This window comes from Myiozetetes cayanensis, unplaced genomic scaffold, assembly GCF_022539395.1.
Source record: "Myiozetetes cayanensis isolate MyiCay16 unplaced genomic scaffold, myiCay2020 scf7, whole genome shotgun sequence".
In the NCBI taxonomy this organism is placed as follows: domain Eukaryota; kingdom Metazoa; phylum Chordata; class Aves; order Passeriformes; family Tyrannidae; genus Myiozetetes; species Myiozetetes cayanensis.
The window spans coordinates 47,945,512-47,971,090 of record NW_026087964.1 but is presented as its reverse complement, the minus strand read 5'-3'; the positions used below and the strand labels follow the sequence as shown (position 1 = coordinate 47,971,090).

General features: G+C 40.7%; 2 protein-coding genes across 6 annotated transcripts in view; one reads left to right on the top strand and one right to left on the bottom strand.

Moving 5' to 3' along the window:
• Nucleotides 1-8,370, top strand: part of RAP1GDS1 (Rap1 GTPase-GDP dissociation stimulator 1) — a 97,076-nt gene extending 88,706 nt beyond the window's left edge. For all 4 annotated transcript variants that reach the window (XM_050338509.1, XM_050338507.1, XM_050338508.1 and 1 more), the window contains 3 exons: nucleotides 1,937-2,063; nucleotides 3,490-3,618; nucleotides 7,703-8,370. In XM_050338509.1, the coding sequence (XP_050194466.1) occupies nucleotides 1,937-2,063; nucleotides 3,490-3,618; nucleotides 7,703-7,830 (384 nt within the window). In that variant the 3' untranslated portion in view covers nucleotides 7,831-8,370. The remainder of the gene's footprint in view (nucleotides 1-1,936; nucleotides 2,064-3,489; nucleotides 3,619-7,702) is intronic.
• An 845-nt stretch (nucleotides 8,371-9,215) lies between these two features.
• TSPAN5 (tetraspanin 5) overlaps nucleotides 9,216-25,579 on the bottom strand; it is an 86,455-nt gene continuing 70,091 nt past the window's right edge. Inside the window, exons 3-9 of one of the 2 annotated variants that reach the window (XR_007631850.1) lie at nucleotides 24,259-24,405; nucleotides 22,278-22,448; nucleotides 20,301-20,426; nucleotides 17,207-17,254; nucleotides 16,954-17,070; nucleotides 13,324-16,378; nucleotides 9,216-10,779 (exon numbers count right to left, since the gene is read on the bottom strand). Coding sequence is in view for 1 of the 2 variants with exons in the window: in XM_050338510.1 (XP_050194467.1) it covers nucleotides 16,313-16,378; nucleotides 16,954-17,070; nucleotides 17,207-17,254; nucleotides 20,301-20,426; nucleotides 22,278-22,448; nucleotides 24,259-24,405 (675 nt within the window). In the remaining variant the exon portion in view is untranslated. Of the gene's footprint in view, nucleotides 10,780-11,097; nucleotides 16,379-16,953; nucleotides 17,071-17,206; nucleotides 17,255-20,300; nucleotides 20,427-22,277; nucleotides 22,449-24,258; nucleotides 24,406-25,579 lie in introns of those variants that run through there. The other variant, XM_050338510.1, reaches the window with a different exon arrangement.

Sequence of the window (25,579 nt, the reverse complement as noted above, 5' to 3'; positions counted from 1 at the left end):
CATATTCACTGATATGAACACAGACTGCATTACTGAGCTTAAATAGCAAGTGTCATTTGGAGAACTCGGACTGTAACAGTGACCTCTTCATTCATGTATGGCATTTACAAAGTGAAAAACGTAGTGCAGGCCTGATCTATACTGAGCCTCTCCAAGAACAAGTCAACAGGCCTTACAGGGATTTAAATCTTTCCTGATTTCTAATATTACCTCTCTCTAATACTCATTCTCCATTTTATGTTCAGCCTCTAAAACTGATCAGGTTTCATTTCTCTGAGTTCTCATTTTTTTCTACACCCACCCCCTACAATGCCCAGCATGCGTGGAATGGCAAATGCCACCACAGATGCAAGGTTTTATCAGTATTCTCTACAGGAAAACATAATTCATCTCTAAATATGGAGACACTACGGATGGCATGAAATAGATATTAGTACAGAAGTTAACAGAATTGTCACAGGTGAATTTTTGTGTGGTTTATGTACTCATAGTCGAAACTTCACAGGAGGAAGAAAACAGAGCTGAAGGGGTGGGTTTTTTTAAGCTTTTGCTGCCCTCTAGGTTTGAATATGAGTACAACTGTATGGTTCGTTACAGCATGTCAGTTTTTAATTTGGCTTTCAGCTTGAAAGGATTTGGAGTAATATTTACAAAGGTAACAGTAGTTTAGTAGTTTGGTTTTAGTCATTTCAGCCACACTAGCACCAAGCCTGTTGGCTGTCATCTATTTTGCCTTTTAAAGGGTGATGTTCACCTACAAAATAAAAAATTTTGATGTCAAAGATGGTGACTGATTCTTAAGGCTTATATAGCCAAAATTCCACACCAATTCAGATAGCACTGAGCAGTTCTAGATTGTCTCAAAACTACTTTGGAGTACCACCAGAAAATCACAAATAAAAAACAACATCATTGCAAGAACGATATATAAAAAGGATATATATCACTATAATATATATATATAAAAATACTTAAATGCGTGCATACATTATGTCATTTAGGGAGAAAAGGGTTTTAAATGTGTTACTCTTGAGTTACTAGGCTGTAATTTTTGGGACATAAAATGGTGAAAACATTAGATGCAAAATCACTTTTAAAATTATAACTGACAAGTCCCTGCAGAGACCAGAAATCTTTATTCATGCTTTGTCACATAAGTAAGTTGGATCAAATTTTGGACTTGAAAACAGAATCCCAGCTGTGTATTTTTGAACTGCTTTAGGGGACATTTAACCCAGTCAACATTTTAATTTCCTATATACTGGGCAGCAATATTGGCCAACAATTCATTTTAATGGCTGGCATTAGAACAGAAACCAATGCATTGGTATCCCATACCTACCTTTTCCTTTCCTGCTTTGTATTTAAAGGAAAATTCCACAATATTTAAGAGACACCTGCTCATTTTCCTACCCATTTCTAAATATATTTTTTAAAGTACACCATTTCTGTTACATAGTAAGGTGTAATAGTTGAGATCTCACCTCTCTGAACATTTTGAAGAAAGTCTTGAAAATTCATGGAGAGAGATGAAGGATGTTATAACTTTATTAAAAGTATGTTCTTGTTTTTCCCTATCCCAAATATGTGGCTCATTGGGTACTTTGAACACCTCACTGTTTGGTGATTGATGGCACATCGTGAGAAGTTGTGTTACACTATATGACCAGGAGAAGAGTTAGTTATGTGTGTCTTAACTTACTTAGTCAGTGATTTACTTGGCTTGATTTAACACCTCGTATCTTACAATTGCAAAGTAGTAACAGATAACTTGCAGGCCCGTGTGTGTACATTTATGTATAAAGTGATTCTATGTGCATAAAGCCAATGAGTAGGGTCCTTACCCAAAGGTAACATAGCCTCCGTGACAGTTTCCTTATTTAATACAGTTTGTATGCAATACAGATTTTTTTTATCTTTGTGTTATTTATTTTAGGATGTAATTAGGACCATTGTTCAGAGTGGTGGCATCAAGCATTTAGTAACCATGGCGACCAGCGAACACGTAATAATGCAAAACGAAGCTCTTGTTGCACTGGCATTAATAGCGGCATTAGAGTTAGGTGAGTATCCCAGCAGTTCAATCCACCTCTTCCCTTTCCCAAAGTCTGTGACCAAGAGAAGCCATAGAGGGAGAGTTGTGTGAGTTTCTTTGGCAGTGTAGAACAGCCTCCTCCTTCCACCTGCCCTTGGGTAGCACAGCAATACATGGCGGTTCATGAAGACACGGGCAGGCTGTCACGCTGTGCAGAAAATTGGAGGGTGCTTGCTGGTTGTACAGTATCTGCTCCATCCTTCTGATAGATTATGACATGAGTTAGAAAGGCCCTTCAATTTAACTTTCAGATTTTGGGTAAAACCCAAAAGAACATCCTTTACAGTGGAGACTGTATGACCTGACCATGTTCCTACACTGGAATGATCACAGAGCACAGAACGTTCTGAGCTGGAAGGGACCCACAAGGATTGAGTCCAACTCTTAAGTGAATGGCCCATACAAAGACTGCACCCACAACCTTGGCATTATTAGGACCATGCTCTAACCAACTGGCCTAATGAAAATAAAGCTTTCACTTACCTAATTAGTAAGGGCTACAGAACACACAGAGATGGATAATGCCTCCAAAATGTCTTCATTAAATTCCACAGAAATAGGTGCAAGAGTTGCCATGTGAAGGCAGAGATGATTACGTGGCTTGACTGGCATTTGTAGTACCTCAGCTTTCCAAACAGAAAGGTAAATGGCCAACAGAGGTTCTGTTTATCCTTCATATTAACTAAGATAAGGAACTAAACAAACAACATTAATTATTTTTGCTTTTGATTTCATCTATTGCCATCACGTGCATACTACCAGAATGGTCTGTTCAACTTCCAAATCACTGCCAGTAGATCAGGGAATTGTTTTAAATAAGAGGAAAGATGTTCCTAGTCACATCAGTCATCTAACTCTCTTGTCTTCAGGCATTTAAAGGCTAAGCCGCAGTTCAATACCTAATGTTTCTTAGATAGCTACAGAGGTAGTAACTCACACTGTGATCTTAAAAGGTTTTTCACAGCCTTTATAATGGACCCTGAGCTCCCTCTACCATGGAATCAAGGACTTCACAATCTGTATTTACTCAGACAGAATTTCCAGAAGCAAATTCAGGCAGTGTAAGTCTTGAAAACTGAAATATTGCAAATGTTGGCCTAAAATAGCTGGAAAACCTGGTAGCTTTTCCATCAGCTCACTGCACATTTAAGACCAGATTTTGTTATTAAACTCTGTGGCTGTCCTTTCAAGCACTTAGGTAACTTCAGTTTTTATAGCAAGAGCTGTGATTCTTGTCATCATACTATCAATTATGTGCTTCAGTTTTATACCAATGAGTTATGTACCACAGCACCCCTTTCACTGCAGTGAGAGATCCATGCTTCAATAAACAGATGATGGAAGCATCAAAGCAAGTGGCACTTACAGACTTAAAAATTTTCACTTTATTTCAGTCACTGCTGAAAAGGATCTTGAAAATGCTCAACTTGTTCAGATTCTACACAGACTGCTCTCAGACGACAGGAGTGCTCCAGAAATAAAATACAACTCCATGGTGCTGATCTGTGCTCTTATAGGATCTGGTGAGTATTCAGGAGAGGCTGCTTTCTGAGATTTATGGATGCAAACTTGGTTCCCTTCTACAGCCTGAACATAGAGCAAATGCAAACACAGACTGCTTTTCTGTTCACAATGAATATACATAAAAAGGTTCCAGTTTACTATGACACCTCGATAGTGTTTATAGTCTCAAAGAAGAGGCTGTTAAATCAGTTTGGGATATTGACTGCAGAATCAGACTCTGGCTTCTGCAAGGTGCAGCAAGCTCAAACTTTGACTGGAAAGAAATTACAAGATCAGGTTGTCTTTGCAAATATGCAGGTAACAAGAACTTTATTTTCATCCTATTTTACTATAATTGATGTGCGATGGTGCTTTAGGAAGGATCCTCACACTTACCTCACGAGGATCCTTCCCTCAGCAGCCTCTTGTGCTCAGCCCACCAGGCAGAACTGTTTAGGTTGCTTTGAAAGATGAACAAGATGTGCATTAACACATCTCTCATCTCTCTGAGCTCACCCTCTGCTAAAGGTCAGGCTGTTTTCAGGGTGGTAGCGCAGGCTGTGGTTTGATACTGCAACTTCCCACTTGTGTGCAGGCAAACAAACAAACAAACCAAAACAAACCACAAACCAAAAAAGGGCAAGGTGTCATTGAGGGGGGAAATTTGATTCCCAGCTGAGGTTTCAAGAAGTTGCTACATTTCTTTTATTTGGTTTTTTAAGAAGTCTGTGGAAGAAGAACTAATTTCATTCCATTAAGGTTTCAGGCATTCACAGACAACTAAGATGACAACTGGATTAAGTACAGAAAGTACTGAGTAAACTCAAGAGTCTGTCTGCACATGACTTCCCAAGTGTGAAACAAACACTTGAGGTTTTCCAGAGATGAGTTCACAGCAATTCAGTTTAATTGATTAAATGTTACCATAGCTAAGCATGTGCTGTCTCTGTAAACAGAGGTGCTTTTTTTCTTAAACAGAGTTTTTGCCCACTGCAAGTGTAATTCAGGGGACCTGTACATCCATGAGCGTGAATGCTGTATTACTGCCATCTTATAGGAACAAATACTTGGTTTTAGAGAGTATACACATATCAGTGTGCAAAAGTTGTGCTCAAAATCTGCTAACCAGCCTCAGCTCCAAGTAAGCATTCATTTTAACGTTAAGACATGTAAATATAATTGTTACTCACTACCTCCTAGAGCTATTTCGTGGTTGGGATTATCCATCCATTGTAGAGCAGAATTCTTTTGCCAAAGGTTCCCACTCAGCCTCACTGTGATGTTCTGTGTGTATTCCTACCTGCTTCCAACTAAAATATTCATCTTCGAAACTTCCCCCTGACAGCTGCGTTTTCCCTTCCTTGAGTCTTGTCACCTGCAAGACTGACAGAATTATTTAAAGTCAAATACCGGTCTCTCTAGTCCACCAGAGAATGAACCAGTCCTATCTTAGGGTAGGTTCATTAGGATTATCTGACCTGCAGAGTTCAGTCTGCCACCACACTGTAAGCTCTGCTGAGACATGAGGCTCCTTACTCAGCTCCCAGAGAACAAACAGCACATCACTGCATTATGCAGCTGTGAAGTTTAGGCCCAGCACTTGACTGATCCTGTGTTCTCCCCTGCTTCCTGATGAACAGACCTGCGTAAAATCAGTGAGAACACAAGAGCAGCAGCTGAGCAACCCTGGTATTAACTTCTAACCTTTTTTTTTCTTTTTTTTGCTTTTTTTTTACTATTTTAACCAAGGAGAGGAGGATCAAAGAGCCAAATGCTCTTTACATATTATGTACATGGGAAAATACTAAAGTAAACCTCTCTTCCAGTTCTGTTGACTCTAAACTTTCATCACTGTCTCCACACAATGAGCATTTACATTTACATGTTCTGTATTCTACTGTCAACAGACTCGTGTAGTCATTTTAAAGTAATTGACCCCAGTATAGTTCCATAAACACTAAGAGCGGTTCCACTGGTTTAATTATTGGTAAGTTTAATTCTCCAGTGACTGCTGTTGTTACTTTGCTTTGTTACAGGGTATCTGGCATCACATTTAACTTGATATTGCCAACAACTGTGTTCACAGTGGGTCATCTGGTCCAACGTCCCTGCTCAAGCAGGGTCATCCTAGAGCACACTGAGCAGGATTGTGTCCAGACTGTTCTTGAGTATCTCCAGTGAGGGAGACTCCACAACATCTCTGGGCAGCCTGTTCCAGTGCTCAGCCACCCGCACAGTAAAGAAGTTCTTCCTCATATTCAGGTGGAACTTCCTGGGCATCAGTTTTTGCCTATTGCCTCTTGTCCTATTGCTTGGCACCATCAAGAAGTGCCTGGCTCTGTCCTCTCACCAGTGTCTCTTCAGATAATTATATATATATTCAGGAGGTCCCTTCTCAGTCGCCTCTTCCCAGCTCCCTCAGCCTTTTCTCATAAGAGAGATGCTCCCATCCCTTAATCATCCTTGTTGCCCTCTGCTGGACCTGCACCAGGAGCCCCTTCTCCCCCTTGTGCTGGACACAGCACTCCAGAGGTGGCCTCACCAGGGCTGAGTAGAGAGGCAGCATCACATCCCTTGACCTGCTGACAGTGCTCTTCCTAAGGCACCCCAGGATACCATTGGCCTTCTTGCCCACCAGGGCACAGAGCTGGCTCATGGACAGCTTGTTGTCCACCAGGACCCCCAGGTCCTTCTCCACAGAGCTGCTTGCCAGCAGGTCAGCCCCCAGCCTGTGCTGTTGCGGGGGCAATTCTTCCCCAGGTGTAGGACCCTGCCTTTGTTGAACTTCAGACAGTGTTCAGCAGTAGATAGATATCTACCTATATGTGATTCTTGCCATCTGGAAGTTTCTCTTGCAACTGAGTCAATGGATAGAGAAAGAAAAGTGAGAAAAATGAGAAATGGAAGAATCATCAAAAGCAGAGCATTCGTAGCTAGCACAGTCACTTCTGTGTGCGAGCGTCTCCAGGAAGGTGGATGTTATCAGCCGCTGTAAAACACAGCAAAGCGCCTGCATAAACATGTTGATATCTCAGGAGAAAGAAGGAAGTGCTTACACAGCATAACCACCCCACCAGCCTCACTGACATCACTCTGATGACATCACATACAGGTTCTCAGGTGCAAAGCAGCATGAGAGTTCCCCGCTCTGACAGGGTGGGGGATAAACTGCATGAAAACTGAAAATATGTGAACAAGAAAGTAGGTAGGGATTAGAACAAATGTCAAAGTCTGCTATTCAAAAAGGGGGAAAAAAAGTAAATAGCACAGCCACAGCATAGCTATCTGAAACAGGTTTGTTTGGGTTTTCTCCTTGGAAATTCAGGGATCAGGCCCACAGCAGCACGTGGAAAGCAAAAATATATGTAGGCATTTCTTGCTGAGTGGGATTTCACTGGAGTTGCCTGAACAGAGCATGAAACAAAACCAACTGCTTTGGATCAAAACTGTGAGATTTATAGAGTACAGGGCTTTGATTTTATGAGTCGCTCGCAACCTCTCCTTATTAAAGTACCATGCAGTCCAGGATCAGACTCATCAGATAGTGTCTCTCAGTTTTGAGTAAAACATGAGCAGTGTATCCATATGCACAGCACTGGGCAATGCTCCATGCGTTGTGTTTGCATTAACTTCAGAGCTGAGCTGTGAATGAGCAGCAAACAGTGACCAGGTGGTGACACATCCATTTAAAAAATCCATCCCCACACAACCAGTAAGAGCTGGTACGCACAAATGATGCAGTGAGCCTGTCAAGGCTGAGATCTCACTTGGTCAGGCTGGTTTAAAGAATAAACCAAAAAAGTGTTTTCAGTAAAAATGCTTGCAAAGCCTCTGTTTTAGAAGGCAATCCAGGTGGATGTTCTTAACTGCTGTTCAGCAGTTTCATCGTTCATAATTACCTGAAATCCATGGAGTTTATGCATGCCCCAGGCCTTGAAGGGTTTTCTCAATCCTCAAAAGCAATTCAAAAAAGTAAATAAGCAGATTATGTGTACACACAGAGCTATGTGCATATGTGTGTACAGGGTTCAGGAGAAAAGTTTCTCAGTTTTCTGTTCTTCTGCCCATCTCATATAAAGCACTGTTTCATATTTCTTTTTCTAGAGCCTCTTCAAAAGGAAGTGCAGAGCATGGCGTTTCTAGAAGTCATATCAAAACTCCGCAGCCATGAGAACAAAACTGTTGCCCAGCAGGCCTCGCTAACAGAGCAGAGACTTGCTGTAGAAAGCTGAGGAAGGTCTTGTTTCCAGTGCATCCCATCACAGATTCCACCTTTGTCCTCCGTCCTGCTGCCGCTCCTGCTGTGTTTTCCACTGTATCACTCGTGCATGCGTGTAACGTTCCCACACAAATTGATGAACTGCTGTAGGTACCCGTCCAAAAAGGTTTCTACAAATTCATAGGTGGTGTTAACATGAACCTGTCTCCACCCGTAACTGTTCTACTTGTATTCTTGTTGCTTGGGCCACATAGTAGAATGTGCATGTTGTAGTCCTATGATGATGTAGAAGTGGTACTACACAACTGACTCTTTCCTCATGCCCCTTAACTGCATAACAATGTACTACTAAATTAGGGACAATACGAGATGCAGCAAGTCCAGACTAGTGTGCTGACTATAGGATTAAGAAGTAAATCTAGCTCAGATTTTGGTGCTTTGGAGATTCAGGTTTGAATGCAATGTACTGCTGCTCATTCACTGGTCTTGCCTATTAATGTCAAACTCGTGGTACCTAGAGGTAACAAATAAAAATTTCAGTGCTCTCACTTTACCCTGTGGTTTGACCTCTTTTGTAATCCCACGCAGAAGCTGCGACTGCACCACTGTGCACTGGCGAGGAGTTGGTTTTGTTCCTGGCTCTGGCCCGACGCAATCACTGCCTTGCAGCTGAGCAGATACAAAGGGAACTATTCCAACCACTTTCGCTGTGTGTGCTCACACAGAGGCACTGTGTGGCGTAACAATCATGCACTTGAGCAGCAGTGCATGATACAGTCCTTATCCTATAAAGCCACGTGCGTACGAGTGCTCTTGGGCTTGCTTGGGATTGCTTCTTTGTTTACTAGGGTGTTTTTTTTTAAGATGGAATTATAAAGGCATATCTTGCAGCAGTTTTTCAACAGAAGCCTTTCAAGTGAGAAATGGAGGATGAAAGACACTTCCTTTTTTCTCCTTTCCTAGGTAAGGGAGGTGGAAAATTGCCAGTTTGAGCATCGTATCTCACAGCTGCTCTTTTGTAGGTTTGTAACATGCCCGTGAGCAAATCAGCAGACACCATTTTGGCATAACAAGGAGCAGTTGGGATAGCAGTTTCCAGCAAGCCAGCAGATGTTATTTTGGACTGTGTGATACCATTGCCTAGCTTGATCAAGCCCACCATGCACGAAGGTCATAAGATCTGTAACATTTTAAAGTGAATTCAGCATTTCCAGTGCTGAAGTGCCAGCCTCAGAAGTTTCAGGCTCCCTTTTTATCAGCAGAGGCAGCAAACCCAAAGTTTCAGCACCCATGAGATCCCCATACCAGGTAATTGAAAAAATGCAGAGGCTGCTGCAGGAGCTTTCACACTGCAGAGATTCCACATACATTTAATCATACAATCCAGTGCCAGAAACATCCAGGAAAAGCCTCTAATACCAAGCTGTACAACAACAACAGAAAAAACAAAGCCACATATTCAAAAAGGCATTTGCTAGCAATAGTGCAGTGAAGCCACTGGCAGAGTGCAGAGCTGTTAACAGAGAGCAGGACCCCGTGACATCAGGCCCCAAACAACACAGAACCTTTGCACTGCTGCTGAACATAACCAGCATGTTTACAGTCACAGGTCATAGGCCCTCATGAGCCCAAGTTTTCTCAGGCACAGAAACTGACTTAAACAGATCCCAAAATATATTTGAAAGGCCAGTTATCAATGACCTACCTGGTTCTAGAAAGAGACCATTCTTTTTGACATTGGCATAAACTGCAAGTGCTCACACGAGCTAGTTGCAGTGGACAAAGTTGTGACACTGACAAAATTCCCAGTTGCCTGGTTGTCTAACTAGAGCTGTGGTTAGGCATTAGCCGTATTCTCATCACCAAACTAGGGATACCACTGTCACAGCAAGCACAAGCACAGGCCAATGGTGATTGATACCCAACTTTCAGATGGTTTCCCTGGATGGAACATCAAATGACTGTGCTAACCCTAAGAAGGAAAGCCTGCATAAGGGCAAAGACGGGTGTTAAGTCACAGTAGAAGGAGGTAATTGAGGAGACTGTATCTGGCCACACAAACACCGCACTGTCCTGAGGCATGTTGCAGCCTGCAGGTCATTTCTACGTAGCTGGTAAATCATTTACCTTCTGAGCACCTTCAAAAACAGAAATGGGATCTAACAATGTTCCTATCGCATGTATTTCACTACTCACTTGACTGGAGGCAACAGAAGTGAAACTGCTGACATTAATTCCAATTAGATGTTCACTAGATAGATTGCATCTCAGCAAAGCTCGACATCTGCTGCTCAGACTGTTTTCAGGATGGCGATGCTGGACACAAGGCCTTTTCTTCTGTCTTATTGCCACCATAAACCAAGCTAAAGCCATCCCTGTGGCCCCACGACACAGGGCAGGCAGCACCTGCCTCGTGTGTTACGCCTGCCTGCATCTGTATGAAGTTTGCAAGACCTAGCATCACACCAGCCAGGAAGATAAAAAAACATCTGTATGTTTTTACATTTCACAGTGTCCTTATTACAAGGAGAATTTTCACTTTGGGTAAGACACAGATTCCAATAATATGGATCCTTGGATCCAGAGCACCCACTTCAACCTGGATGTAGAGACATGCTTTTAAATTGGTCATGGTGGTGGTCTGTGAAAAAATCTACAGTTTTTGAAACACTTTACAAAAAAAAAAAAAGGGCTGCTTCCTCCTCTATCCAAAGAAGCATAAGATATCATTACCCATTTTTACCTGCACGGAAAAAAAAAAGCCAGCTCTCACTACTTCTATTTAAAGACATGTTGCACATAGACAAGTAAAATTCCCACCTCCCTTTTCTAAAGTTTAATTACGTTGTGACGAACCCCCTTTGTGCTGCTTCCTGCAAAGCAGCAACTTATGAACACTTCAGGGTCACCAAAATGATCCTGGGGAGAGAGCAGCCATCGCAGCCCAAGGAACACCAGCAACCTGTTGGAAAGAAGCAGGACATGTTCATTAGCCAGAGACTTCAACAGCAGCTGACAGCAGGTATGGGGTCTCTTCAAGTGGGGACGTGCTCTTCACATATTAGGTTATTATTAATTTAAGGGCAGCCACTTGTGGTGTGATAATGTGTTTAGTGACTTAATTAGAATACAGTATTTTATACTGTAGATGAAAGACCTGGGGATTTATTTCCCCTGCTACTTTGGAGGAAGAGAGGTAGGGGTTGCTTTCCTGGAGGAATTTTACATGAATGTATCCTTGTATTGTTAAGTGCTACATCAAGAGTACACATTCACAACATCATATTTCACACAGTTTTATTTATAAAATTGTAATTATCTAACAAATTGCATATAAAATGATTTACTTCAAGTAAATACAGAATACTGCACGACTATTAAAACTATTGTATTGTCCATCATAAGTGTATTAAAACATTCCTAAAAAATGCCTCTATTAAAAAACAAAAACCCAAGAACACAAGTAGCATGACCAAGACCACTTTCAATAGCTTAAAATGAATTACCAGGAAGTTGCATTAACTTCCTAAGTAGACTCCAGTTACATCCATTGAGATCAGCATGTGATACAATACCACAGTCTAATGCTAAAGATGACAAGTAATACATTATGCACCTGATCTATGCTTTTCTCCTAGACTGAAGGGAACCAATCCGAAATCAGAAAACTAAAGCTCAAGTCAAAACTCTACTGGGCATGCAGTTCTGTCATAGTGATACTTTCAATCGGTAAGTGTAGTTGGCTTTTACAATCAATTTTACAACTGATAAAAAAAAAGGAACACAAGAGAATACATTCGTATAAAAAGGAATGATACACAAAGGGTAAATATCGACACCTTGCCGTACACCTTAGGATGAACCAGAAAAAGAGATTCAGCCGGAACTAATCTGGAATATACGTATCAGAAATGGGTCTGAATCACAAAACGCAATCTCCCCAGAGCTCAAGGTGGTATTCAGGTCCATCTCTACTATGTACACAGCGTGAACATGAACACACGTACGCATAGAACTTTTTATTAACACACTTATATTGCCAAAACACAAAAGACAGCTAGCAGTGCTGCCTGGTGCACGCTAGTAGTCACAACACTTCTTTGTATCCTGCATATTAAGGGAGACTGATTTTTTATTTCTTCAAATGGTGAAATTTGATAGCTAACGGGGGTAGTATTGTTTTGTTTGCTACAGTTTCATATGAGTATCTGAAAAAGATTCAGAAAGAAAACAAAAATGGGAGGAACTCAAACCTTCAGAAGTGCTTGACACTTTTTAAAGTCTAATTTCCTTCCTAGGTATTTGCAGAACTGCCATTTCAATGCACCCAAAAGGCACACACAGCAAGAAAGAAAACAGAATCAAAAACTCACACAATAGTTTCTCTTGTTACCAACCATATTAATCAGAACCAATTTTACCAAGGGCAACTCTAAAGTAGTAAAAACACAGATTGACGTCTGGGACACTTCTTATAGCACCATGTTTAGTCCTGCCACAAAGGGATGGCAACCTCCCATAACTGGTAGGGGGTGCTGACACCGACCCTCCACTTGACAGTCTAATGCTGTTCTGATGCCAAGCAGCAAAGGGAAAAGGCAAGGGAGGTCCTGCCACTGCCCAGAGCCCGAAGGGACGGCCAGGGCTCGACCTTTCTGAGGTGCTGCTGCCCGCTTGCCCGCTGGGTAGACACGCGAGGGCAAGCGGCTGAGGCGCTCAGGCTGCACCCTGGGTGTGAGGGACAGCCTGGACCACCACATGGGACTCACCAGCAAACTATCATGGTGGACACCTTTCCTATCCACAATAAACACTTTCAGGGTGAAAAGCAGTCATGTGCAAGAATCATTTAATCTGCATGCTACTATTTACATTTCAAACACTATTTACACACCAGAACTACAATGAGCATCTCTCTCAAAGGGGAGAGAAGAAGGCTTTCAAGACAGAGCACACTTGAGCAAGCATCCCCACAGCTTCAAACTCTAAGGGGCACAATCAAAATGAGGGATTTTGAAACAAAGAGATCCTACTGCTACCAAAAGAGTCACACAGAGATGAATCAAACATTTGTCCATTAGGCTATTAATTAAAAAAAAGAAAAAAAATCAAACAACAGAAAGGCCTGTGAACACAGAGTATTTAGAAAGCAGAGGAGCAAGGACTGTGATACCCTTTTGGCAGAGCTCAATGGGGTATATGGAAATGGCTTTAAAGCCAGTGCTGCTGCTGAAGCTACCAGACTCCTCATCGCAATGCCACCATCCCACAGGAATCACACAGCAAACAGAGCTGTTTCACACTCTAAAAGGGCCATAAGCTTAACAACAAACCTCTGAACAACTACTGCACATTAAAGAAAATTAGACTGACCTCTGACCTCACATCTACCCCACCACTATACCAGGCAGGCTAGAAATTGTCAAGGAGTCCTTGCACCTATCATATCTTATTGCTTTAGACACTGAGCCCGAGTAGCAGCAGTTGTGCTTTAGGTGCAGCTCACCTGAACTTTTCAAAGTTTTCTGGAAGAAAGCTTGCTTGTATTCGGCAGGCTCTAACAATAATACATTGATTTCCAAGGCCTCCCCTCAAGCTATCCAAACTGGACACTTAAGCTGCTGAGTAGCTCAGCTGCTGATGGGCGTTACTAGGACATCTTACCTGATCTGTAGACAAAAAAAAGTGGGATTTAAATATGCAATATAGACAGCTACCCCTGAACATTCAGTATACATCCATCAAACTGTGAACATGAGGAAAATAAGTATCTCTTGGGAGTGGGGAAAGGAGGAGGATCAACATCTGCAGCAATAAAGACAAGCTCTAGAAAAATAAGTTATTTAGTGGTTTTTGTAAGAACAGTCAGTCATTCCGGGATTCAGCAGAAGTGTTGCACATCTGTGTGTACACATGCAAGTAGTGAGAACAAGATTTGCTCACCTCAGAGCATCTACCCTCCTATCAGTCTGACACTGCCAACAGCACATCCAGCAGACTGGAACTGAGAGAACAGCGTGACAAGACAGAAGGCCAATACAGTACAACTGCAGAAATTCAAGTAGAAGAACGAAGCTGTCTTCAGAAGCCCAGAGCAGCAACAGTATTCAAGATCAGTGGCAACAAGGAATGTTTCTGTAATTAGGCTCTTTTCTCCTCCAAACCAAAGCCCTGGGTCACAATCAAGGCTCTTTGGTGGAAGGGTTATTTCCTCAACCCTGCTTCCTTGATTCCTCCCTGCCTCATTTTGTTTCAATGCAGCAATATCAGTGCTGATGATCTGCCTGTCCTGCCGCTATCAGGCAAAATGGTGTGCCCCTTTTGGGGAAAAACAAACACCAGTAACTCCTCAAGTTGAGGAGTGGCTAAGAAAAACATAACACTGTGGTGAGGTGGAACCAACTTTATTATGGACAGTGAATTATAATTGCTTTCAAAGGCTTTAAAAAAAATACTCTGAGTCATGGCTGGCCTTTAACAGCAGATAGCAAGGGATATGGAGGCTGCCTGATTCAGAGCCAGTCAGTGGGAGTTAACCAGAAGAGGATGAGGTAATGCTCAAAGACAGGAGGACAAAGGGTCTGTCTGTCTGAGGCATCTGTGAAGCGCTGGTGTGCCTATCACCAGCCTTTAGAGGGTAAAAAAAACCACGGCCAACTAAAGCACAGAAAGGCAAAATGTGCAAGGGTATGTATACTCATTTGTTTAAGAGTCCCAGGACCAGAAAGGGCCTTAACAGGTCATCAGATCAGCCTTCTATCCATCCCCCAGAACAGAGAAGCTTTGAAAGCAATGCATTCATCTCTTCTACTCCATACACCTCATGTTTTAGGAAACTCAACTCAGAAAGATGTTAAGTTCTTACAAAGAGATGCTGCACACCCTTTGTCACTGTCTGATCAAAGCAGGAGCTGAGAACCCACAGCTTTCAGAACTGGTTCTGCAGACAGTGAGAAGGGTCATACAACAAGCTTAACTTATACAAAGTGCAATAAAACTACCCAAGGCATGGTCAGGTCTGTAAGTTCACTATTGTTAGTGAAGAACAAATCAAAAACCCTAAGCTGGATGGAGCCTGATGTAAGCCTTCTTCTACTACTTGTGCTTTATTCCAAATTCTACTCTCTTTTGCCCAATTCAAAAGAGTCTGTCTTGGCTGATCCTAATAAACACTTCTATTTTAAAACTTTTATTCCATTTTTTCAAGAAAGATTTTTGTTGCCTTTAGAGTAAGAAAGGGAGACATCTCCATAACAAGGATTTGTTCACTGGAGGTACGCACTTACTCTGGCAAAAACTGTTCTCTCCAACTTCCAAGAGAATGGGATATGATCTTTCCATAATCACATGCATTTACCAATAAATAAGTTTGGATTAGACTGTATTGAAACATATGCACGTATTTAAAGCACTGGAGTGTCACAGATTCTTACTCCACAGCTCATGCAAGTGAAAAGAAAAAGAAAAAAAGAAAGATCAAAGCCTCAGCTAGGAACAGACCAAAAAATGAAGTTTTGCAGGAGTATGTCAAAGCATTAATATCAGCAAGATCCCTAAACACATCAGGTTACACTAAACTTCAGAGAAACAGAAGATTTTGCCATATCAGATACATATGTTTTGGGTTTTTTTAAGTTAATATATAAATCATTCTTTGAATATTCTTCTTCACTTGGACCAAACATCCACACTGCTTTCATACATTTATACAGTTATATCCCATCCTTGCCTTAAAAGACTGATGTCCAAAGGTATGGCAGCAATCAAGGGCTCTACAACCCTTGTTTGTCAAATATAAAACTCCTTTCCCTTCACACAAGGGTGGAGAAGGAAGAAGGATCTTGATAAAATTAGGCAATTCTCCCTGTAAGCTTGCTGATTCCAACCTCAAAGTACTACAGGGAGATGGTTGGAAGCTTGTGTAAAAAAAATTTCCCTTGTTTTAAAAACAATTTCTTTTACTGTACAATAGATGCATAGAAAGTTACTTCCTGCTTCATGGGTTTATGCCTGTAGCTACGTTTAGCTGTGAAAACAAGAAGATTGCTCCTTTATGGAGTGGTGAGGAGATAGACTATCTCAGAAATATTTGGCAGCTACCAAAGAGCTCATGACATGAAGAATAAACAGCATATCCACAGACTACAACGATGCAACTCTGTCTCACTGAATACACCAATTTAAAAAAGTGTCCACTTGTTACTCAAAATCCAGAATACAGTAGAGATTCACGGCTCAACAGCTTTCAAAGTGGTGGTTTAAAAGAAAAAAAAAAAAATTGTCAGTGAGCAGCAGATTTTCAATAGCCCACTCTTCTCTCCCCCACCCCAAAGAAACACGAGTTCACTGCAATACCAGGAACTTAGACTTGAGACTACTCTGGAGAGAAGGCTTCCCTGTCACCCATGTCCATACAGCTTGGTGTCGGAGTGACACACTGGAGGTTTCAGAGGGTTTCGGTTGTCCAGTGTCTTGTTGTGGTTACTTCAGCAGTTTTACCAGCTGGCTCTGACAGCCTCAATGTCACTAACCAAATTCTGGGCTAAGCATATCCCAAATATCTGGAAGAGACAACAGTTTATTCATTTGGAGCATAAGACAACTCTTCCCAAAGTCCAGTTCCTTAGGTTATACAGAACTTAGGTATGAAAACAAGAAACAGAGAGTTAGAAATCAAATTAACAGTAAATGGCAAGAAGGAAGAATATCACAAAACTCCTGTAATGCCGGTATTTTTACAGTGCCACTGGGTTTCAGGAAACTGAACAGTTCTAGTCTTGTTTCAACAAAAGCAATTCTAAAGGCTTTCTGCTGCTCATTTAAACACCATTAGAAACAGTAAGTCTGTAGGGACTAAAAACTTCTACCTAAGCTTTATCTAACAGAGTGTGACCTACAGAGAGTTGAAAAAAATGCACCCCTATAGATAAAAATTAAATACTCCTTAACACAAAGAAAGCCTCATACATTTAGTTCCCCTCACTAAATCCAGCACATAATATTTCTAAGGGCACCTGACACCGTATTTCCAGTTCTCATATACAGTTTCCCCCCTCATATATTAATTTTCCCCCCTCATATGTTAATGTCTTAACGTTATTCCTCTGTGTGACATTACAGGGAGCATGATGTTTACCTGCAGCAATGCTATCCCAATGAATATACCAGCAACTATGGTAAGGTTGTCCTGCAACCATTTCTCAAACTGAGGAACACAGCCTTTAGTGTAGATAACAGTCTGCTGATCAACTTCCTGCCAAGGAGAAGAGGGAAGAAAACAGAGATATTTACATTCAACTATCCCATCATTAGAATAATCTGCTCTTGCAACAAGGATTCAGATCCTTAACATACCACATTAAGAAGAAAGAAAAAAAAAAAAAGCTTACTGGTTTTTGCCTTGCATCATAGCCACACTGAGTATTAATAACATCTTCCTAGAGGGGGGGAAGAAAGAGAGAGAGAGAGAGAGACAATTAGTGGAATGTCTCCCAAACACCCTCTCCCAGCTCCCTGGAGTTGGTGCTGTATGTAAATAAGACAATCACCATAACTTTGATTAGCATATTGCTTTAAAACAAAGCCTTCCTCTTCCACTCAGTGCTATTATTTGCAACAAACAAAAGCACACGGTCAAAAACCATTTTCATCATTTAGTCAGCAAGCTGGGAAAACCAGCCCTCCACCTGGGTGAACTCCATGTTCCAGATACAAGCATTCAAAAGTCAAAGCAAAGGGAATAGGGAACATCTATTTTAAGTGGAAGAACCTTCTGCTGTAAAGGTTTTGTCTATACTAAAAAATATATGCCAAGAATACTGTTAATATTTTCAGGGTTCAGTCTGTGCAGAATGAAGAGGTGACAAGGGGCAGTTCTGTTGCAGAAGCTGCAAGTTCTTTCTGGGAATGTCCCTAGAAATATATACAGTATCTAATTCCTCTCCAAAATCCAGAAAGAAAAAAGAACAGATGGGATAACGTGTTCTTACTGCCTGTTCATTCTTACAGGAGTTTGATACCAATGGGAAAGGAGGGGCTTTTTTTCATACTTCCTTTCCTTTAGTACTCCCAAAGCACAGGCAATAAAACTCTGGAAGACTTTCCCTAGTGAACAAGTGCTATCCATTGACAGCTGAAGATGCATTTTTACTTTGTACGCAATTATTTCATGTCAATAAAATGAAGCAAGTGTCATCCACAAAGGGAGCAAAATATTAAGTTACTGCCTTATCATACAATAACAATGAGTAGAAGAAGGAACTACTCGAGAAAGTGAGAAAATCAGCCAACCTTAGCTAGGTGTACTAAACACCACAATGTAATCAAATTGTGGGAAGTGAGAAAGGCAGGCAGTGGAGAAATGTATTTTAAAAAGCAGCCATATGGAAAAAATTATCTCCTATCAGCACTAAAGCTCCTCTGTTTCCTCACTTTGCAGGAAGTACAACACCAGGTTGCATTCTGTCAGCTGCCCAAACTGGATTCCCTTAATGGACCTTTAAGATTTGAACCACTTGTATCTTTCAATGAGATGAATGCTTCTGTTCCAGGATCAAAGTGCCAAGCTGTTCAAGGCTGTAAAAGTACCTAAGATACCGACAGAGGGATTTTAAGCTTTTTTCCTTATAACTGAATGCTTCATCATTAATGCCTTCTGCCTTTAGCCTTCGAATTCATTAACTGAAAGAAAGCATGAAGAATGCAATGGAAATAAACAAACTTGACTACATTTGCCTGTACAGGAACCTACTAAACTATAGCAAAGTGAACTACAGGAGTCAAAATTTGTTTTAAGATACTTATTTTAGTCTACCTTAAACTTACCAATTCCTGATTCAAGCTAAACTAAAAGCAAGCTCTGTTCAAGAAAGCATCCACATAACCCTTTGCATCAGTCCAACACTGAATACTAATTCCAAAAGGGACAAATTTGCTTTTCCACAGAATAAACCTCCATTTAATCACTGCAACTGACCCAGTCACAGCTTGTTTACAATTATATCCATCATATACATGACTTCTAATACTTTTAGTCTTTATTTTAAAGGCAATTAAGTGTGTTGCTTCCTTACAATGAATGAGATTAATCTTTACATTTCTGGTTGCTGCATCACACTCTAAGAAACTGCAAAGCCATATACACAACAAATAGAGAGAGAGAACTTTAGGATGGATTATGTATTTATAGGATTACCTTGTACTGCTGTCACTGGTTTGGTTTTATAACAACTATATTTTTAAAACTGGGTTGTGATGACCTCTCTGTGTGGATGGGAGGGAATCCAAAGCATAATGTAATGCTTGAGCCTAATCCACGTTTTGTTTTAATATCCCATTGAAACATTTTCAGCTATGTTTGTGAGAAACATTCAAATTACTGTGAAGACACATTCACTGCAGAGGAACCAGAACCAGCTTGCACAAGTGACAGTGACTTATCAGGAGAGGGGGAGTGCAGCAGCAGTGACTGGATGCCGGGAGCAGTGACTGCACTGCATTAGCAAGACAGGAAGCATCTGAGGTGCCTGTTGGCAACTTGCCTAACTTCAGTCAGTGCTACGCTCATACATTCAAGGAACTCTTAAGTCATTCCAGGTGGAGAAAAAGCCACAGCTGAATTGCTAAATAATGCAAACTCTCAAAGCCAGCTTCTTTCAAGCTATACGAAAGCCAAATGTACGCACTGTTAGGCACATAACAGTCTCCATGTACACACCCATCCCTGTTCCAAGCCTTTCACTGTTAGCGAATGCTTCCTTACACTTTCCTCTTCATTCTTGATCATGTCCATACTAGCAATGCATGGCTCCAAGATTTTGTGCTTGATCCAGAGCTATAACTATTTTAAAAGACATGAAAATTTACCAAAAAGCTGCTCCCTCAAACAATTTCTGACTTCTCAAGTCTGATTTCAGGTGACTGAAGGACAGGCAGTAATATTACAGGGGAAAAAAAGAGGATGTGAAGATGTCTATACCCAACTCCAGGTACTAATGCAAACATGTCAATTCTTCAGGGCACAGACCGACATTCATTACTGTACCTGGAACAAACTGGGTCAAACTGGTTGCAGCCTCAGGACACTGCATTAAATAATGAATAATATCTCCTTCAGAGTGTCTGATTTAAAGAGTTGCTGTTCTGATGATTTTCAATTGAAAGCTCATATCCTTCAACTCATTAAGAGCTTCTGCTTTTTATACTTGCTAAAATTAACATTTACATTCAGTCAAGCCCATGGTTCTCTCATTCTAATGAAAAGCAACAGAAAACAAACAATGAAGACTTAAGTTAGCTTAGGACTTTTGCTGCCTGCAGAAAAGTTAATGGTAAGCTGAGCTGCAAGAACAAAAAGAATACAGGTTAGTGAGAAGGTAATGATTATGCATGATTTCCAGACAAAAAAAAAATAGTAAAAAAATCTTGAAGAGTGATTTAGAATTAGAACAGCAGACCAATCCTACCCTCTTGACCGTCACTTACAGCAGGGTCTTTAGTACAGCAAGAGAATGGCACACCACAGCGCTCTCGACTTGCGTTGGAATCTGTGCAGTTGAAGTAAATATTAAGGTTCCAGTCATCAGCTCCAAAAGCCCCACAGCACTGCCACTAGAACAAAGAAAGGAGAGCTTCTTAACTTTCAGAACAAAAATCTCAGCATTAGTAACAAGTATCACTGCTGCCAGTTTCCCTCTAGCTTTCAAAACAAAATCTGACACTCCCACTGGCTTCTTTTGTTTGGTTGGTTTTTTGATTTTTTTTTTGTTGTTTCTTTAAAGAGCATTCCAAACCTGTAAGTTGTTCTAAAGTTATCATGTGACTAAAGTTACGCTCACACCCTGCTATGCTACTCCCTGGAGAGAAACCCGTGGAGTGAGCTGAAAAGCCCAAACAACACCACAGAGTTGCACAAGCCTACAAGCTCAGGCCCGAGGGACAGTAGAGCCAAGAGAGTGACATTCTGTCCAGTCTAATGTGTCCAGGATTCTCAACAAAACTAATCAGCTCTGAGGGCTACACTGGTACAGCTATTCCTTTAGCCATTTTGGGGGGAATTTTGCCATCAGAGTGTATGAACACACTGTTTCCTGAGCAGCACACACTTCACAAATAACATCTTTACTGAATCCTTCAAAGAGTACATTTGCCAAAAGGCAGGCTTAGTCTCTGGAAAAACATGCTGAACACACAAAGAACTGGTGTGCTTTGCTGAACTACGAAGAATGGACTGGAGATCAGTGGAGCACTGATGGTTTACAGCATTTAAGAAGCTAGCCCAACAAACCCATCTGTGTCAACTTAAAAAAAGTTTTAAAATGTAAAACCCCACAAACAAACCACATTTTTAAAAGCATTGTAATAGCAATTCTCTCTTTCTAGATGTAGCACAGTTCTCTTTGCAATACCTGAACATATTGCCTTCAAGCACTATCTTTACTGGCTGAAAAACTAGCTGATCTCCAGACTTGTCATGACCCTGACTTATCTGCTAAGAGTGCTAACCCAATAAGGAGAGAAAGCTTCATGCAGTGACTGCAAAGTTGGACTGTAGGCTTTTGGTCACATACAAATATGGACCACTGCTTTCACATGTAGTGACCTCTGACCTTCTCCCAACTAGACAAAATTCCAATCAGCGCAAGTATCCACATCCTGTTACTTGCTGTCTTTCCCCCAGGCACATAGAAGCAAATCAAATGTTGAAACTACCTTAATTGCAGAATGCACAAAAATTAGTAAACATGAAGTCAACCAACACTTAACCATCTTAGCCACACAGGGTCAAATGCAAAGAAGAGTTCATCAACACAGGCCAGAACCAAGTTCTGGAGCAAGAAGGTACTGACAGAATAATGTGTGTGCAAAAACCAGTGCAATTCTCCTTTACACACACTGTTAAGTTACAGAGCTTAACTCTCACAAGCAGGTGCATCTCTGGCTTCACCCCTCCCTCCTAAGTGCAGATGTAGCGTCACTTAGAGAACAAGAATCACTTAGAGAATTTAGAGTCACAAGAACTCTATGAGTGGCCCAATTCCACTAAGTCTACTTCAGAGGAAATAACACTGTAGTTTCATTTGGACCAACCAAATATCTCTGCCACTCTGCAGTCTGGTGTAGCAACTCTAATGTTGCTAAAACTACACCAACGTTCATCTTAGGACCAAATTAAACTTAGAAAAGGAATAATTTTTTTAACAGGTGTGATAGCTCCCACAATAAAATATTTCAACTTAATGCATTTGCCACACTAAGTCTTCCAGCATAAGCCACCCCTACTCTCCACCTTGGTTTACTAGGTCATATGTCAACAAATAAACCACTATTCACAGGTGCTGTGCATTTGTAAAAGTTCTGTAAAGACAAATATACATATATATACACACATTCACAAGTATTATATGCTAGAACTATTTCTTTAAAGTAAGTTTTACAAAAAATAAACATAGTCCAACTTACATATTCCTGTGTGAAGTCTATGAGGTTTTGCAAATCAATGTCATCTCGGTATGCTCTGATGTTGTTGTTTATAAAGAAATACAGCTGGTCCTTTATCCAGTCTTTGAAAACAAATGCTAGAACACCAGCAGTCAGCTCCAAGAAGAAAATAATTCCAAGAAATACAGAAAACTATGAAGAAAATAAAAAAAGGTTAAAATTATTTTCCTTTATGACCAAAATCTTTTCCAAGGCTCATAATTGTATCCAGTGATAAAGCTTTATTTGTTTCAGTGCAAGTTCAAGCCATTCTAGCACACAGGAAAGTTTAAATTAAAAATACACCATTTCTTATTAGGGCTGTAGTACAGAAATCTTAATTCTAGTCTAACAAATAACAGAAATGCCAACAAATTCAAACTTTGGACATTTCACTAGGATTTTCAAAGAGGTCCAAAAGAATTCACTGTAAGTTTCAAGAAAATGGATAGTCATCACATATTAGGCCCTTGAAAACCCATCTTAAATTTCTACAGAGGCACTTAATATTTTCAAAGGCATGAACAACAAATAGTGCCAGTAAAATGCTTTCTACATAACTTCTTCTTCAGCTACTCTCACTGGCAAAGCTTTGCCTAAGCAGACAAAGCAAAAATTGGTAACAGCAGAACTTAATTAATGACTAAGTCAGAGCGGAATGTCTATGAAATGACTCACATCCACATTAAAACCAAATGAGGCTGCTATGATTAATGCAAATGCAATGGATGCCAAAGGCATTACTAATGATCTGCCACTTTCTCTAAGCATTTCCACTGAGTCTACACTGTTTCAGAACACACAGGGGGTCCTGGTATACTGGAAGTCCATCCCTTTTGCAACTGCGCCTTTGAGTTTCATTTTAATATGCTCTCTGTGTGTGTTCAGATGCATTTTTAATTTCTCCTGCAGCTGCTGTATGGGGAGCTATTTCTGGTACAGCAGATGGGTTCATTTTAGGCAAGCTAAGAGAAGCAAGGAAGACTAAAAAAAAAAGTGTTACAAGCTGCTTTATAAATGCCTCAAGAACTGTAACTCTCAATTGCCTCCTCCCCATATACAACACGTCTGTGGGAGCCAAATGTGTCACTTGGAGGCAGTTATTTACCTGAAAGCATTTTCATGCATATATTAACTGTTAATGGCTATGAGACACAACTATTAACCAGGATGTGCCCACCTCTGGAAGTGGGCGTGGTGGAGGAAAGAATCTTACATTTTTATTATAAATCTTAAATTTATCTAAAATGGAACTATCATCCTCATCTTCAAAGCTCACAGGAGGAAGGCTTTCAAAAAACAGAACCAAGCTACTTAGCCAAAGGAGTTCTGCACACTGAGGTATGTTTGCATATCAGCAACTCCTTTCCTAACCAACAGTCCAGCATAGAGTTCTAGAAGACAAGCTGCATTTTCTTTACACATCCTGGGCACATTCTCCTCCCTTCTTCCTTCTCAGGCCCCAGCACTGAAAGTAACCAATGAAGCCTTTCCAAATCAGCTAAACAGCACAGACTGAGGATATCAGCAAGCAAACCCTCCTAAAAGTCCTATCTCCTCTGTACCATGGGGGGCACTTGCACAGCAGAAGCCGCATGGGTCACATTCAGGGGTGTATCTACATCCCTCATATTTCATAGGCAGCTTATGATGGCCTCCAAGTTGAATACACAGATTCTCTTTTTGTGACAGGAAAGCAAAATATTAGGCTATATCCATATTCCGTATTATGATTCTTACCACCAACAGTTTTGAACCTTAAGAAAACACAACCAGTAAGCACTACAGACTGAAGAGCTGTAAAGTGTTAAAAGTTAAGTGCTTTTGTGGTACTCTCACTCAGGATAACACAAATGTATTTCCTCCCCAAAATACATTTTAAAAGCTTTACACAGTTAAGCAGAACAGATAACATGACATGCTGGTGTAAATGATGTACGCCAGAGTTGCAAAGGCTACTTACAAATTTGAGGAGAAAAGTATTTTCTCGTAAAGCTCCAATGCATCCTGCAAATCCCAATATGAACATTACTCCTCCTACCACTAGGAAGAGCCAAACAGGATCAAAGCCTCCCAGGTCGGTGATGGAGGAGATATTGGACAGCACTCCCTGGGAAAGAGACAATGCCAAGGGATAGTAAGCACGTTTAGCTTTCAGTTGTACAAATTCTGCCTGCATTTTTCTTTTTGAAAAGATAGAAGGCTACAGCAAAATAAATGTTCTGAATTACAGCAAGAAAACACAATTAAGAAAATATTTGCATTCCAAAAGAGATAAAAAGTGCTATTATGTACAATGTTTCTAAATCAACATGTGAATGAACAATAAAACGTGCTTCTAGAGTCTTCTGTGAGAAACCCATAGAGCATTTTCTGCTTCTGTAGCTATAAGGAGTTGTCTTCCAGAAAGTCAGAATAGATATCTGAACAAAACTTAACTCAATCTCATTACCCATGCTGAGGTGTGTTTTACATATCATATACATCATTTATACAGTTACACATGCTATGACAGAAAAGCAGTCAATAGCAATAAAACCACCCTGAATTTAGCATTTTTGCTCAGTATTTACCACAATCATCAGAAATTAGAAGTGATGTCCTAGGTTGCAGCATCTTGCAACAAAAAATTTTACACCCAGTTTGGACAAACTACATACCTGGTCAATTCAGATTCAGGCATTTCCACTGCCAAAACCTCATTCTAGAAATAATGTGGCTACTGACTAATTACTTAGGAGGAAAAATTTGAAAATAATGTAAAGTCTCTTAGTGGGACATAAGACAGTCTAAGGACTTGTCTTGGGATATGGTTTACACTAACTTAGGTTAGACCTATCATATGTTAAATCACATATGCTGTGTTTTAGATATGACAGTCAGCACAGTCTGCTTGTAATGCCATTTTCGCCTTAGAAGCAGAGCTTGGGTTGTGATGCCAGTAATCCCTTGGCTGATGCTGAACAGATGGGTCATATCAAGAAGCAAGTACAAAGTCTCCCTTATTCCAGTGTGTTTGCACAGGAACACTTACAGTTTCCTAAGGCCTTTTGGCAGAAGAAAATTGCTGAAGTGTTACTATTTCTTCATTCCCCTCCCTAGTGCTGTAGGTCAATGCAAAGCACTCTGCTGCATTTCCTCAAAGAAGCCTGAACCCAGGCTGAGCACTATGGACTACTGCTTCCTACTAACTCCTGATTATTTCTGTGGCTTGAAAAGCAGCAATAATATAGACCTTTACACCTACAGCTCCTTATTTGCAGAATTATTAGGTTCTTCATACT